The sequence below is a fragment of the Saccharomyces kudriavzevii genome (assembly GCF_947243775.1).
Source record: "Saccharomyces kudriavzevii IFO 1802 strain IFO1802 genome assembly, chromosome: 4".
Taxonomy (NCBI): Eukaryota; Fungi; Ascomycota; class Saccharomycetes; order Saccharomycetales; family Saccharomycetaceae; genus Saccharomyces; species Saccharomyces kudriavzevii.
In genome coordinates this window covers 541,042-555,065 of record NC_079275.1, presented here as the reverse complement: position 1 = coordinate 555,065, position 14,024 = coordinate 541,042, and the positions used below count along the sequence as shown (strand labels likewise).

General features: G+C 39.4%; 7 protein-coding genes across 7 annotated transcripts; 5 read left to right on the top strand and 2 right to left on the bottom strand.

The window, feature by feature from the left end:
- Positions 1–435: 435 nt before the first annotated feature.
- On the top strand, positions 436–1,329 carry CDC34 (SCF E2 ubiquitin-protein ligase catalytic subunit CDC34; the record flags this gene model as incomplete). Its single annotated transcript, XM_056232433.1, has 1 exon — positions 436–1,329. The coding sequence occupies one exon, from the start codon at positions 436–438 to the stop codon at positions 1,327–1,329; it is 894 nt and encodes a 297-aa protein (XP_056086712.1).
- A 776-nt stretch (positions 1,330–2,105) lies between these two features.
- Positions 2,106–4,208, top strand: DBF4 (protein serine/threonine kinase activating protein DBF4; the record flags this gene model as incomplete). The annotated part of the gene is made up of 1 exon (XM_056232432.1): positions 2,106–4,208. One exon carries the CDS (start codon positions 2,106–2,108, stop codon positions 4,206–4,208), a length of 2,103 nt encoding a protein of 700 aa, XP_056086711.1.
- Positions 4,209–4,639: 431 nt separating this feature from the next.
- On the top strand, positions 4,640–5,644 carry DET1 (acid phosphatase DET1; the record flags this gene model as incomplete). The annotated part of the gene is made up of 1 exon (XM_056232431.1): positions 4,640–5,644. The coding sequence occupies one exon, from the start codon at positions 4,640–4,642 to the stop codon at positions 5,642–5,644; it is 1,005 nt and encodes a 334-aa protein (XP_056086710.1).
- A 593-nt stretch (positions 5,645–6,237) lies between these two features.
- Positions 6,238–6,984, top strand: TPI1 (triose-phosphate isomerase TPI1; the record flags this gene model as incomplete). The annotated part of the gene is made up of 1 exon (XM_056232430.1): positions 6,238–6,984. One exon carries the CDS (start codon positions 6,238–6,240, stop codon positions 6,982–6,984), a length of 747 nt encoding a protein of 248 aa, XP_056086709.1.
- Positions 6,985–7,279: 295 nt separating this feature from the next.
- Positions 7,280–9,175, bottom strand: VMS1 (Vms1p; the record flags this gene model as incomplete). The annotated part of the gene is made up of 1 exon (XM_056232427.1): positions 7,280–9,175. The coding sequence occupies one exon, from the start codon at positions 9,173–9,175 to the stop codon at positions 7,280–7,282; it is 1,896 nt and encodes a 631-aa protein (XP_056086708.1).
- Positions 9,176–9,489: 314 nt separating this feature from the next.
- HEM12 (uroporphyrinogen decarboxylase HEM12) lies at positions 9,490–10,578 on the bottom strand (the record flags this gene model as incomplete). Its single annotated transcript, XM_056232426.1, has 1 exon — positions 9,490–10,578. One exon carries the CDS (start codon positions 10,576–10,578, stop codon positions 9,490–9,492), a length of 1,089 nt encoding a protein of 362 aa, XP_056086707.1.
- A 1,249-nt stretch (positions 10,579–11,827) lies between these two features.
- BAP3 (amino acid transporter BAP3) lies at positions 11,828–13,642 on the top strand (the record flags this gene model as incomplete). Its single annotated transcript, XM_056232425.1, has 1 exon — positions 11,828–13,642. The coding sequence occupies one exon, from the start codon at positions 11,828–11,830 to the stop codon at positions 13,640–13,642; it is 1,815 nt and encodes a 604-aa protein (XP_056086706.1).
- Between the last annotated feature and the right edge of the window lie 382 nt (positions 13,643–14,024).

Genomic DNA, 14,024 nt, shown 5'->3' with positions numbered 1-14,024 from the left:
TGTTACGCCATCGTCGCTATGCTTTAGGCAGCTCTCTTAGTAATGGTATGTATATGTTTACTATCTCAACCCTTGCTTTATAGGAGCTAACCACGTATCTCCTTGTACTTGTCCGTCCCTTGGGGTTCTTCGGATTTTCTATCTCCTCTTTTTTTTCCTTACACGTTCATTCTGGGAAAAATTCGGTTCTTTTTCTTTGATTTTTTTCTTGGTTTCCTCTTGAATCTGTAAAGAAGTAAGAACAGAAAGTTAAAGTTAAGAAGAACAAGAAAAGCTTACCATTAATACGAATAGAAATTCAAGTCTATTATTCCTGCCAAATAATACCTCTTCATACTTTGCCGCTGATACCTCTATCCTTTTATTGTTTTAGGGCCCATAGCGAGTGATATTCATTAGTACAGCAAACAGGAAGAAAGAACAACGCTTCGTAATATGAGTAGCCGCAAAAGTACCGCTTCTAGCTTACTGTTACGACAATACAGAGAGCTCACCGACCCCAAGAAGGCTATTCCATCTTTCCATATAGAGCTAGAAGACGATTCAAACATATTCACTTGGAATATAGGTGTCATGGTACTAAATGAGGATTCCATTTACCACGGCGGATTTTTCAAGGCTCAAATGAGGTTTCCAGAAGACTTCCCCTTTTCTCCACCGCAGTTTCGTTTCACCCCAGCTATTTATCATCCGAACGTCTACAGGGACGGTAGGCTTTGTATCTCCATCTTACATCAAAGTGGGGATCCTATGACCGACGAACCTGATGCTGAAACGTGGTCACCCGTTCAGACCGTGGAAAGTGTTTTGATCTCCATAGTATCTTTGTTGGAGGACCCTAATATTAACTCGCCAGCGAACGTAGATGCCGCTGTCGATTATAGAAAGAATCCTGAACAGTACAAGCAAAGAGTCAAGATGGAGGTGGAGAGATCGAAACAGGATATCCCTAAAGGTTTTATAATGCCCACTTCTGAGTCAGCGTACATTTCCCAAAGTAAATTAGATGAGCCAGAGTCTAATAAAGATATGGCAGATAATTTCTGGTACGATAGCGATTTGGATGACGATGAGAATGGGTCCGCTATTTTGCAAGACGACGACTATGACGACGATGCAGGAAACAATGATATCCCATTTGATGATGATGACGTTTATAACTACAACGACAACGATGATGATGATGGAAGAATCGAGTTCGAAGATGATGACGATGATGACGAAGATAGTATGGATAACGACAGCGTTATGGATAGGAAACAACCCCACAAAGCTGAAGATGAAAGCGAAGACGTGGAAGATGTAGAAAGAGTTTCCAAGAAAATATAAAATAAGAAAGAAGTTAAAAGAAGAAATTCAATAAAACATATTCAAACTCAAAAGCTTACAAGTCATCAATCACCTCTATACATACATAACACGTCTTCCGCCAAGCGCTCGGGGTATTTTATCCCGTAATGAACCCAAAATATCAGGGAAAGAAGTAACTAAACGTCGAAGAAAAAAAAAGAAGGAGTAATCTGTCATCACATATTGCCTCTCGCGTCAGATGCAAGAGAGAAGGAGGGAAAGAACTGAATAAAAAGAGTGTATAATATTACATTACTTTACATTACCTTACAGATCATAAATGTGTATATTAAGAAAGTTTTCAGAAGAAGGAAAAAAAGCATATTCATCCCTTTGATAGTTTCTAAGTTATTGCTTTTTTGAATATACTTTTACTCATATATATATATATATATATCTCTTTGCATCTAATTCTTTATTACCTTATTGCCTTTATTTTCTTATCGGTTCTTCGCCAACGCCTAATTTTTCTTTTGGGAATTTTACCCGCAATAAAGTAATACGTACTTTTTTTTTGCAAACGCGTTTCAATCGATCTTTGCGAAAACGAAAAAAATAAAGAAATAATAATAATGGCCTCAGCCCAAGGTAGGGGGAAATAAAAATCATATTACAGTCTAAATTCAACCAAGTGTAGCTCATTTAGAATCTGTGTTTGCTTGTTGGTTATTATCTTCATAATAGAAAGTTCAAATTTGAACGGTGTTTCGACATTTCAACCTTTGGTTCATATTTAGAACGAGAAAAAGAGAAAAATGGTATCTCCAACAAAAATGATCATAAGGTCTCCATTGAAGGAAACAGACACCAATTTAAAACATAATAATGGGATTGCTGTATCAGCTACGGCGACGACCCATTTAAACGCATTCTCTAACGATAATAACGGCAACAATAATAACACCAGTGAGTCTTTTCCGAAGAAAAGATCCCTTGAGCGCCTCGAGCTCCAACAACAACAACAGTTGCACGAAAAGAAAAGGGCTAAACTAGAAAGAGCGAGATCTATTGAAGGTGCTGTTCAAGTGAGCAAGGGGACTGGTTTGAAAAACGTCGAGCCAAGGGTTACACCTAAGGAATTGCTGGAATGGCAAACAAACTGGAAAAAGATCATGAAAAGAGACTCTCGCATCTACTTCGATATTACGGATGACGTAGAGATGAACGCATATAACAAGTCCAAGATGGAAAAGCGTAGAGATCTATTGAAAAGAGGTTTTCTTACTTTGGGCGCACAAATAACCCAGTTTTTCGACACCACCGTTACAATAGTCATTACAAGAAGATCCATTGAGAATATATATTTGCTAAAGGATACTGACATTTTATCCAGGGCTAAGAAAAATTACATGAAAGTTTGGAGCTACGAGAAAGCTGCAAGATTTCTGAAAAATCTCGATGTGGATTTGGATCACTTAAGTAAGACTAAATCTGCGTCTCTGGCTACGCCCACGTTGTCCAATCTTTTACACAATGAAAAGTTGTATGGGCCGTCGGATAGGGATCCCAGAACCAAGAGAGATGACATTCACTATTTCAAATATCCGCATGTATATCTTTATGACCTGTGGCAAACCTGGGCCCCCATAATAACGTTAGAATGGAAATCTCAAGAGTTGACAAACTTGGACGAATTACCTTACCCAATTTTGAAATTGGGTTCATTTGGTAGATGTCCTTTTATAGGCGATAGAAACTATGATGAGACTTCTTATAAGCGCGTAGTGAAGAGATATTCGAGAGATAAGGCAAACAAAAAATATGCATTACAACTTCGTGCCTTGTTCCAATATCATGCTGATACCCTTATGAATACGTCATCAGTTAATGATCAAACGAAAAGCCTAATATTTATTCCACATACATGTAACGATTCCACCAAAAGCTTCAAAAAATGGATGCAAGAAAAGGCAAAAACTTTCGACAAGGACGAATTAAAAAAGCCGGATGATGCTATTCAAAAGTCCCATGGTGAAGATGATAATCAAGCCGATCATAACAATAGTATATCCTCAAAAGAGATTGAAAACAGGAAACATTTACCAGGAGAGAAGGCAGAAAATAAACCATTTGTCACTGAAGAATGTAAAAATTATCCGCAGCAGAAAGAATCACTTGTTACATCGAAACTAAATCATCCAATATTAGCCACTTTCACAAGACAAGAAACCGAAGAAGTACCGGACGATTTATGTACTTTGAAGACAAAATCACGTCAAGCTTTTGAAATCAAAGCGAGCGGTGCCCATCAATCCAATGATGTAGCGACCTCCTTTGGCAATGGTTTGGGTCCAACAAGGGCAAGTGTTATGAGTAAAAATATGAAGTCTTTGAGTAGACTTATGGTTGATAGAAAGTTGGGGATAAAGCAAACGAACGGCAGCTACAAAAGCCATACTATTACTGCGACTACGGCCGTAGAAACGGCAATAGAAAGCAAGAAAAGGCCAAGTGTTAATCTTTTGCAAAAAGATGAAATCTGCTCGAAGGTGATGAACAAAGATAATTCCATACATATGGAAACCACTAACAAAGTACAGGATCTTCCAAAGACCGGTACAAAGTCTGCATCCACGGGCCTAAAATTTAATAATGACATCAAGATAACTACCGACCATATAACAGCATCGAAGAAAACTACAACTTCTACAATTACCACATTACATCCAAATGCACAAGCAACACAGCCAGCTCAAAAAGAACCAATAAAAAATTCTGGATACTGTGAGAACTGTCGTGTAAAATACGAATCCTTAGAACAACATATTGTTTCCGAGAAACATTTGTCTTTTGCTGAAAATAATTTGAATTTTGAGGCTATTGACTCATTAATTGAAAATCTCAGATTTCAAATATAGGGGAATATACAGAGGACACAATAACTTCCAGTGGTTAGACAATATAAATATTCATTAGCCCTGCTTTTATCGCTGATACAAACAAAGAAGCTACCAATGCAAGAGCTAGTTCATCACTTTATTACTATTGATTTCCTTCTCATTCACCTCATCTACATATTATTAGTTGCATATATATACACATATATATTATTACCTAAATTAAACACCCCTCATATCATAATTCTGATCGTGACATGTGGTTGAAGACTCAGCGCGGTTTAATACTTACGTTCAGTTTCAATCCGATAGCTTACATAGGCCGAGACATGAAAAAAAAAAAACCAGGCAGCTTCTCAACCTCATTAATTGCAACTAGTATTTATAGTTTATCCTGTGAGAAATTTACTACAGCATTCTGTTTGAGCAACTAAAAAATATTAGTGCAAGAAATGTGTGAGGAGGATGTTCATGTCAGTGAAGATGTTGCCAGCGGTGGAGGCTCTTTTAGAAATGCTAGGCCTAGACTGATTGTATTAATAAGGCACGGGGAAAGTGAATCGAATAAGAATAAGGAGGTGAACGGTTACATTCCCAACCACCTAATTTCTTTGACTAAAACCGGTCAGATTCAAGCCAGGCAGGCTGGTATTGACTTACTACGTGTTTTGAATGTGGATGACCACAATTTAGTGGAAGACTTGGCTAACAAATATATAAAAGATGAAAGTAGCAGGAGAACCTTACCTTTAAAAGATTATACCAGGCTAAGTAAAGAGAAGGATACAAACGTGGTTTTCTACACATCGCCTTATAGAAGGGCGAGGGAAACTTTGAAGGGTGTCTTAGATGTCATCGATGAATATAATGAACTAAATAGCGGTGTGCGTATTTGTGAAGATATGAGGTATGATCCCTGTGGTAAACAGAAGCATGCATTTTGGCCCAGAGGTATTAATAACACTGGCGGGGTTTATGAAAATAATGAAGATAATATTTGTGAAGGGAAGCCAGATAAATGTTACCTACAATATAGAGTCAAGGATGAGCCGAGGATAAGGGAACAAGATTTTGGTAATTTCCAAAAAATCAATAGCATGCAGGATGTCATGAAGAAGAGATCCACTTACGGTCATTTCTTTTTCAGGTTTCCTCACGGGGAAAGTGCAGCAGATGTATATGACAGAGTAGCCAGTTTCCAAGAAACCTTGTTTAGGCACTTTCATGACAGACAAGAGAGAAGACCCAGAGATGTTGTTGTTCTTGTCACACATGGTATTTATTCTAGAGTTTTTTTAATGAAATGGTTTAGATGGACGTACGAGGAATTTGAATCGTTCACTAATGTTCCCAATGGGAGCGTAATGGTAATGGAACTGGACGAATCCATTAATAGATATGTCTTGAGGACGGTGTTACCCAAATGGACTGACTGCGAGGGAGACTTGACTACATAGATTTAACTGTTCTAAATATTTTATTTATTTACGAGGATATGCCATTGGTTTTGGGTCATATCAGTCATAGTAATACGTGGGAGTTGCGTATGAGGATTTACATTTGTTAGAAGTTCAAAGCACTAAAATCATTCTGCAGCATCATCCTACTTAGTCTTTCAAAATGTTGCCTGGCGATCCAGTAGGGTGTCTGTATTACCCGCTCTTGCCTTTTTGGCTTCCTCTAATGTTACAACACCGGGACACCTCTCTTTCGGCATCCAGTGTTTTCTTCAGTGGCATGTGAGATTCTCTGACATCAATTAAAGCAATCACACAATTCTCTCGGATGCCACCTCGGATGAAACTGACAGGTGGTTTGCTACGTAACCAAATGCAAAGGAGTCTATGCTTTTGGTTCGGCTGCTGTAGCAGAGAATATAAAGGGCAGCATAATTTAACAGGTTGATGATTATGATAAATTTATTATTTTTCTTGGGTATATATATTACCTTTCTCATTTTATGGATTTCTTCTTTTTAATATCTTCTCTGCTTTTATCTTTTCTTGAAATCTACAGCTACAAAAATCTCATATACATACATACATTAAAAATGGCTAGAACTTTCTTCGTCGGTGGTAACTTCAAATTGAACGGTACCAAACAATCCATTAAGGAAATTGTTGAAAGATTGAACACTGCTTCTATCCCAGAAAACGTCGAAGTTGTTATCTGTCCTCCAGCTATCTACTTGGACTACTCTGTCTCCTTGGTTAAGAAGCCACAAGTCACCGTCGGTGCTCAAAACGCCTACTTGAAGGCTTCTGGTGCTTTCACTGGTGAAAACTCCGTTGACGAAATCAAGGATGTCGGTGCCAAATGGGTTGTCTTAGGTCACTCTGAAAGAAGATCTTACTTCCACGAAGATGACAAGTTCGTCGCTGAGAAGACCAAGTTCGCTTTGGGTCAAGGTGTCGGTGTCATCTTGTGTATTGGTGAAACTTTGGAAGAAAAGAAGGCCGGTAAGACTTTGGACGTTGTCGAAAGACAATTAAACGCCGTCTTGGAAGAAGTTAAGGACTGGACTAACGTCGTTGTTGCTTACGAACCAGTCTGGGCTATTGGTAGCGGTTTGGCTGCTACTCCAGAAGATGCTCAAGACATTCACGCTTCCATCAGAAAGTTCTTGGCCTCCAAGTTGGGTGACAAGACTGCCAGCGAATTGAGAATCTTATACGGTGGTTCCGCTAACGGTAGCAACGCTGTTACCTTCAAGACCAAGGCTGATGTCGATGGTTTCTTGGTCGGTGGTGCTTCTTTGAAGCCAGAATTTGTTGACATCATCAACTCCAGAAACTAAGTTTAATATAATCACTATAAAAATATTATCTTCTTTTCTTTATATCTAGTTTTATGTAAAATAAATTGATGACTACGGAAGGCTTTTTTAGGATGTTTTTTCTATTTCTGATCAAACTTTTCGTGGAATGAAATTTTATGTTTTTCCATTGTATGTCTAACTTGAGCTTCCAAAGTTACCAAGATTACCGTCCGTGAAAAATTGGGATTTGGGGGGGTTTCACTTTAGAAATACTTAAATGCTAATATTGCTACTGTGCATGAATAAAGAAATGCTCGAAAAAATGAATGTTGACTTATTTTTCCGAACTTCTTTTCATTCTTTCCTCTGCGGCTCTAGCCCGTTGTTCTCTCATCAATCTGCGTCTTTGTTCATCTGTCAAAGAGTTCAGGTTTTGTTGTCTAGCTGAAGGTATATTCGTTAGCTTTTTTCCTGGACCTCTTTCAGCATCCTTAGCAGATCTCTGTCTTTCCTTAGCTGCTTCTAGTTCCATTTTAACCAGTTTTTCTGTTTTCTCACTCTCCGTGGCATGCTTCTTCTCATTGAGTTCACCAACTTGTTCTCTACTTAGAGGCTCTTCGATATGCGATTCATTCCAATTAGTGAAGGACTCACCTAAATTGTGTCTTGCAATCTGAAAAGCGTGTCTTACGTCGTCATCTCTAGTCAAATCCCAAGCGGTCCTTCCCAATCTATTCTTAATTGTAGGATCGCACTTAATATTTGAAAGCAAAATTAGCACCATTTGTTTCAACCCCTGTTGTGATGCGTAATGCAAAATTGTTGGAGTTAAGGAGTATTTATTTTCAGGCTTCAACTGGAAGTTCCCGTCAAGTTTATTCTTTTTTAAGAAGGCTATCAATAGAGGTGCTCTTCCCTTCTTCACTAAAGAAACCACCTCTTCTGTTCGAATTTCTTCCGGTGAAAGTTCTTGTTTTTCTTTAGGTGTCTCTTTTTTATTAGAATTTTCAGTCCATTGTGCCGTTTGCTTTATTACTAATGGTTCAGGCCTAGGTAAAACTTTTAGATAACAAAGTTCACACCATGCTTTCTTCAACTCTGATACCGTGGGTCTGCTTGTAGTAAAAGGGAAACTCTTTATCCTTTCATCATTTTTATCCAAGATAGTACTATCAGTAAAAACCTTTCTATCACTGACGTTACGAGCCCGAATGAAAATATTCTCACATTTTGACAAATAAGGAGCCCAGTCTTTCAAAACACCTTGTATATCTGTTTTTAACGCGCTTTCATTATATCTACGAAGTGCAGAACCAGCGGAGTTGGCTTTGCCCTTTGCATTGTCCATTGCTGATTGAGAACCACCTTGCTTCCTTCTGGTGGTATATCTATGAAACGTCTTATGCTCCAGGAAATTAACTGCTTGCTCAATCAGACTCTCATTCTTCTTGTGAGCATTGCCTTTGATATCGAGCCTTTGATGAGAAACAATTGCTCCTGCGAAATGCCCACCTCCTACCATAAATAAGGCTGATATCGCCATCAAAGGGCTTTCTTGTGAATTCCAAAAAGTCAGAGCTTCATAAGGTTTGGAAAGAGACGTTTTGTTGAACACAGACTTATAAATTCCCAGAACCTCATCTCTTGGAAGGAGACTTGATTTGAAATAAATATAAGGGGATTGAGTATTAATATGACTGGGAACATTGGGCTCATCTTCTTGAAATCGTAATCTCTTTAAATCGTTCTCGATTATGCTTTCCATATAGTTATCAACTTTTGGGTCTGAATCCTGATCACTGGCTTCGTCACTTTCATCCTCTTGACCACTCGACATTAGTTCGGTGTCAGAATTTTCATCTCTGGTTTTTTTGTCACTCTCCTTGGAAATTAACTCATTAAATTCACCAAAAGATAAGATATGTAGTCCTCTTAGAGTCCTTTTGACGTTCATCAAGTGATAATCTGTCTGATAATGGGCCTTTTGCACATCTCTGGATGCAAATTCAACTTGACAAATTGTACAACGCATAGAATTCGATGGACCTCTTTGCCTTCGTAATTGTACGCTTTCACTTTTTTCCTCCCCAGCAGTATGAGAGCTATTATCTGCTTCAATTTCCCGCAATGTAGAATCAAAGCTCATCAAAGCTAATGACTCCACAAGTTGCTCTGACAAATCAAAAATGTAAAGATCACTTTTCTTTGGTACGCCAGACATTGTATTCATTCCTGTAAATGACACTATTATGAACTTTGCTGATCAGCCAGGCAATTCCTGTGCTAGTTGTTTTTCTTGGGGTACGAGTGGTGTTCATACTTTCTTTTTTTCTTTTTTTCATTATTTTTCATCTTTAATTTTTCCTTCAGGATCCCGCCACTATATCCATTTCAAGATACTTGCAGAAAGTGCCTAGAGGGAGTATTGCGAAAGTGCAGATCATCAAGAAAGGCACAACGCCTACTTTTGAGGCTTAAAAATTTTTTTATTTACATATAAATATATATGATTATCTATAGCACGAGACAAAAATATTTCTTTCACTACAAAGAACCAATTCTGTGGCATTCTTCCAAGAAAAACTTGATAACATCTGGATCCATAAAAGGATGGGTACCGTGACCAAAATTAACGATGTAGCGAGACTTTCCACCGCCAAAACCTTCAATCATTTGCTTCACTTTCTTCGTTATAATTTCCTTAGAACCATACATGACGCCAGGGTCCAAGTTACCTTGCAAGGTAACGCGATCCTTGTTAATCGTAACGGCTTCTTTTGGGTCCCAGCTCCAATCCAACGAGACAACATCAAAATCGGATTTGCATAATTTGTCTAGGGCGTACCATGAGCCTTTGGCAAAAACGATCATAGGAATCTGTTCCTTGATACCCAGTTCCTGCAACCTTTTTGGTACTTTTCCAGCAATTTGCCTCAAATATGGTAGGGAAAATTCATCAAAATCCACAGATGAAAGTTCGCCACCCCAACTCTCAAAAACTTGCAATATCTGCGCACCTGCCACCACTTGTTGGCTTAGGAACTCCACGGCTACATCAGTGATTTTCTGCAATAATTCATGAGAGAGTTCTGGATACATGTTGATCCATTGTTTGGCAAATCTGAAAAGACGGGACCCGCCACCTTCAGTCATGTAAACCAATAAAGTCCAGGGCCCCCCACAAAACCCAAATAAGGGAACTTCGCCGTCCAACTTGATTCTTGTCATAGTTATTGCCTTGAAAGCCCAATCTAGCTCTTTCAAAACATCGACCTTGTAATCCAGCACAATCTGCAGGTCTTCCGGAGTTCTTAAAGGTTCTGGGAAATGTGGGCCTTTACCTTCGAGCATTTCGACCTTCATGCCCATGGCTTGAGGAATAACCAAGATATCACTGAAAATAATGGCAGCATCAATAAGGCCCCTGTAACGTCTCACGGGCTGGATAGTAATCTCGGAAGCGATTTCCGCATCCCTGCAAGTCTGGAAGAAATCACGGTTGTTTTTCACTTCATGATATTCCGGCAAGTAACGACCAGCCTGGCGCATGATCCAGCATGGAGGTCTTTCGACTTTTTCCCCCTTTGCAGCCCTCAATATCAGATCATTTTTTGTAGCAGGAAAGTGGCTCATAGTGTTGATGGTATCTTTTGATTTTTTCTAGATTGGTAGCAAGCTCAATTGGCACAGCTCTAAAAAAAGCCTTGTGAATTGGATAGTACCTTCTTTCGTTTGGAACATTACTGCTTCGAGCAATAAACATACGAAAGGCAGAACACCTCGTTGACAAAACTGAAACTATTTCTTCAATTTTTTGGCCTTTTTTCCTGCTGCCAAAAAACCCCGAATCATGTAGAAGCGAGAAGTAAAACAGAGGAAGTGTATGGTAGCGCCAAGGAAAACGGGCAATACTTAGAAAGAATGACAGAGCTCAGCCAAGTGTAAGCTAAGTGTTGACAAGGGAAGGTACATTGGGCCCCGAAAAAATTTGCTAATGCTCGAAGAGCTCTCAATCAATCACCCACATATATGTACTACAGTATATTTATACTTTCCACGCAGTCTCACGCAGTGCCACCTTCATCACCATGCGTGTAACTAATCGAGCAAGCTGTTTTACGAAGGGCAGCTTTCCTATAAGCGTTTTGAACATGCATGGCTGCACTGCAATGAGATCAGGCGACTCCAATTCCATAGCCTAGCACGGGATTAAGTAACGAGAAACTGAAAGAGATAATTTTACAAACCCGGACGAAGCAGAGCACTTGCTGGAACAAATCAAACATGCCGTCCCCTACCAGCTCTCGAAGCGGGCCTAGCATTACTCGATCGAACGTTGCCGTTTAGTCTTATTTTCCTTTCCGTGCTGCGCTGCTTTTTTCTTGCATTGGGCTCACTGGCACAACTTTTCTTACCGGATGCGTGCTTTTTTTCTCGGCCGACACATCCCGCTGAACAAAGAGGACACCTTTTTGTAGCCGCGTATGCGGCTCCGCAAAGTACGGTTCCTTGCCATCTTCTAAAGCAACGATCATCGAAACTCCATCCAAGGCTCGTTTTACGTAGAGGAAAGCATGACACACTAGTATATGCGACCATTTTTCAACTGCGAGTACACCAGCTACATCCCCAGCTTTACACAGTTTTTTTTAATTCATAATTGCCCTTTCCCGGCTCCTCTGTTGATCTTGTCTTTATGTGAAATCTTCAGTATATTAGCAGTCAGATTCATTTAGTAAATGGAGTGTATAGATTTTTATTGGTTATATGTGGCAATCGGAAAAATCAGGCTCTGAAAATTACACTGTAACCAACGCGATTCTTGTTAATGGATTCGCAGAACTAGATACTATTTTACACGTACTTCATTTTCCTTGAAACAATGTCAGAACCTATAGTAATGTCTTCCAAAATGGAAAAGAATACCGAGTTCGAAGTAACAGACTCGCCTTTATATAACAACTTCAATACATCAACCACAGCGTCGTTATCTCCAGAAGTTAAAGAGCACTCTGAGGAATCCCGAAATGGGTTGGTCCACAGATTTGTCGATTCGTTTAGAAGAGCTGAGAGCCAGTGTCTAGAAGAGAATAACGACTTGGAGGATGGTACCAGGCCGATGAAATCGAACAATCATTTGAAGAAGTCAATGAAATCGAGACATGTCGTTATGATGTCTCTAGGTACGGGTATAGGAACAGGTCTGTTGGTTGCCAACGCCAAGGGTTTGAAACTTGCTGGCCCAGGGTCTTTAGTCATTGGCTATGTTCTGGTCTCCTTCATCACGTATTTCATGGTCCAAGCGGCCGGTGAAATGGGTGTCGCTTATGCGACACTCCCAGGTAACTTCAATGCGTACAATTCGATATTCATTTCAAAATCATTTGGTTTCGCTACCACTTGGTTATTTTGTATCCAATGGCTTACTGTTCTACCGTTGGAATTGATTACTTCCTCCATGACCATCAAGTATTGGAATGATTCAATCAATGCAGATGTGTTTATTGTCATCTTTTATGTCTTTTTATTGTTCATCCACTTTTTTGGTGTTAAGGCGTACGGTGAGACGGAATTCATCTTCAATTCCTGTAAAATTTTAATGGTTGCGGGATTCATAATCTTATCAGTCGTTATTAATTGTGGTGGTGCTGGTGTGGACGGTTACATTGGCGGTAAATATTGGCGCGATCCTGGTTCATTTGCAGACGGCAGCAATGCCACTCGTTTCAAAGGTATTTGTTTTATTCTTGTAACCGCGTATTTTTCCTTCGGTGGTATTGAATTGTTTGTTCTTTCCATCAATGAACAATCTAATGCTAGAAAATCCACTCCCCTGGCCGCCAAGAGAAGCGTGTATCGTATCCTGATCATTTATTTGTTGACCATGATTCTAATCGGTTTCAATGTTCCTCACAATAACGACCAATTGATGGGTTCTGGAAGTGCGGCAACACATGCTTCACCATATGTATTGGCAGCCTCTATTCACAAAGTCAGAGTCATTCCTCATATCATAAACGCTGTCATTTTAATATCTGTCATCTCCGTAGCAAACTCAGCCCTCTATGCTGCACCAAGATTGATGTGTTCTTTGGCTCAACAGGGTTATGCTCCAAGATTTTTGAACTATATCGATAGAGAAGGGAGGCCATTACGTGCCTTAGCAGTATGCGCTCTTGTGGGTGTCGTCGGCTTCGTTGCTTGCTCCCCACAAGAAGAGCAAGCGTTTACATGGTTAGCTGCTATCGCAGGTTTGAGTGAAATCTTTACATGGTCAGGAATCATGCTTTCTCACATCCGATTCAGGAAAGCTATGAAAGTTCAAGGAAGATCACTTGGTGAACTTGGGTATAAAGCCAACACCGGTATATGGGGTTCGTACTACGGGGTTTTCTTCAATATTCTTGTATTCATGGCACAGTTCTGGGTAGCACTGTCGCCAATAGGCAATGGCGGCAAGTGTGACGTTCAAGCCTTCTTCGAAGGTTACTTGGCTGCACCCCTATGGATTTTTATGTATTTAGGATACATGCTTTACAACAAGGATTTCACCCTTTTAAACCCATTGGATAAAATTGACTTGGACTTCCACAGAAGGGTTTACGATCCTGAAATAATGAGGCAAGAGGATGAAGAAAACAAAGAGAAACTAAGAAACTCCTCGATATTCTTCAGAATGTATAACTTTTGGTGTTAAATCATCATAAATAGCATTTTATACTGTATATTATATTCATGAATAAAAGGGAGCAATACAAGCATGCATCTGTTGGCTAACCGAAACGTCTTCAAATAATTTTCCTCATATATTTGGATAGATATGCCTTAACGTTCACTAGACGGAATTATCTTAAAACGCCATCTCTTTTAGGTTTCCTCGATGCCTAGTAGTACTAAAAAAAAAAAATAGTGTAGGCGGGCACAAAAAAAAAAAACGGTAGGTGAAATTTTTACGTTTCCATTATATTATTTACCAAGGACGGTGGGCATAAGTACTTGATTCTTGATCAAGTAAAATCAATAAGGAAAAAAAATCTCCAAAAGCATAACGTGAAGGTGATTCTTTGGAAAACAAACAC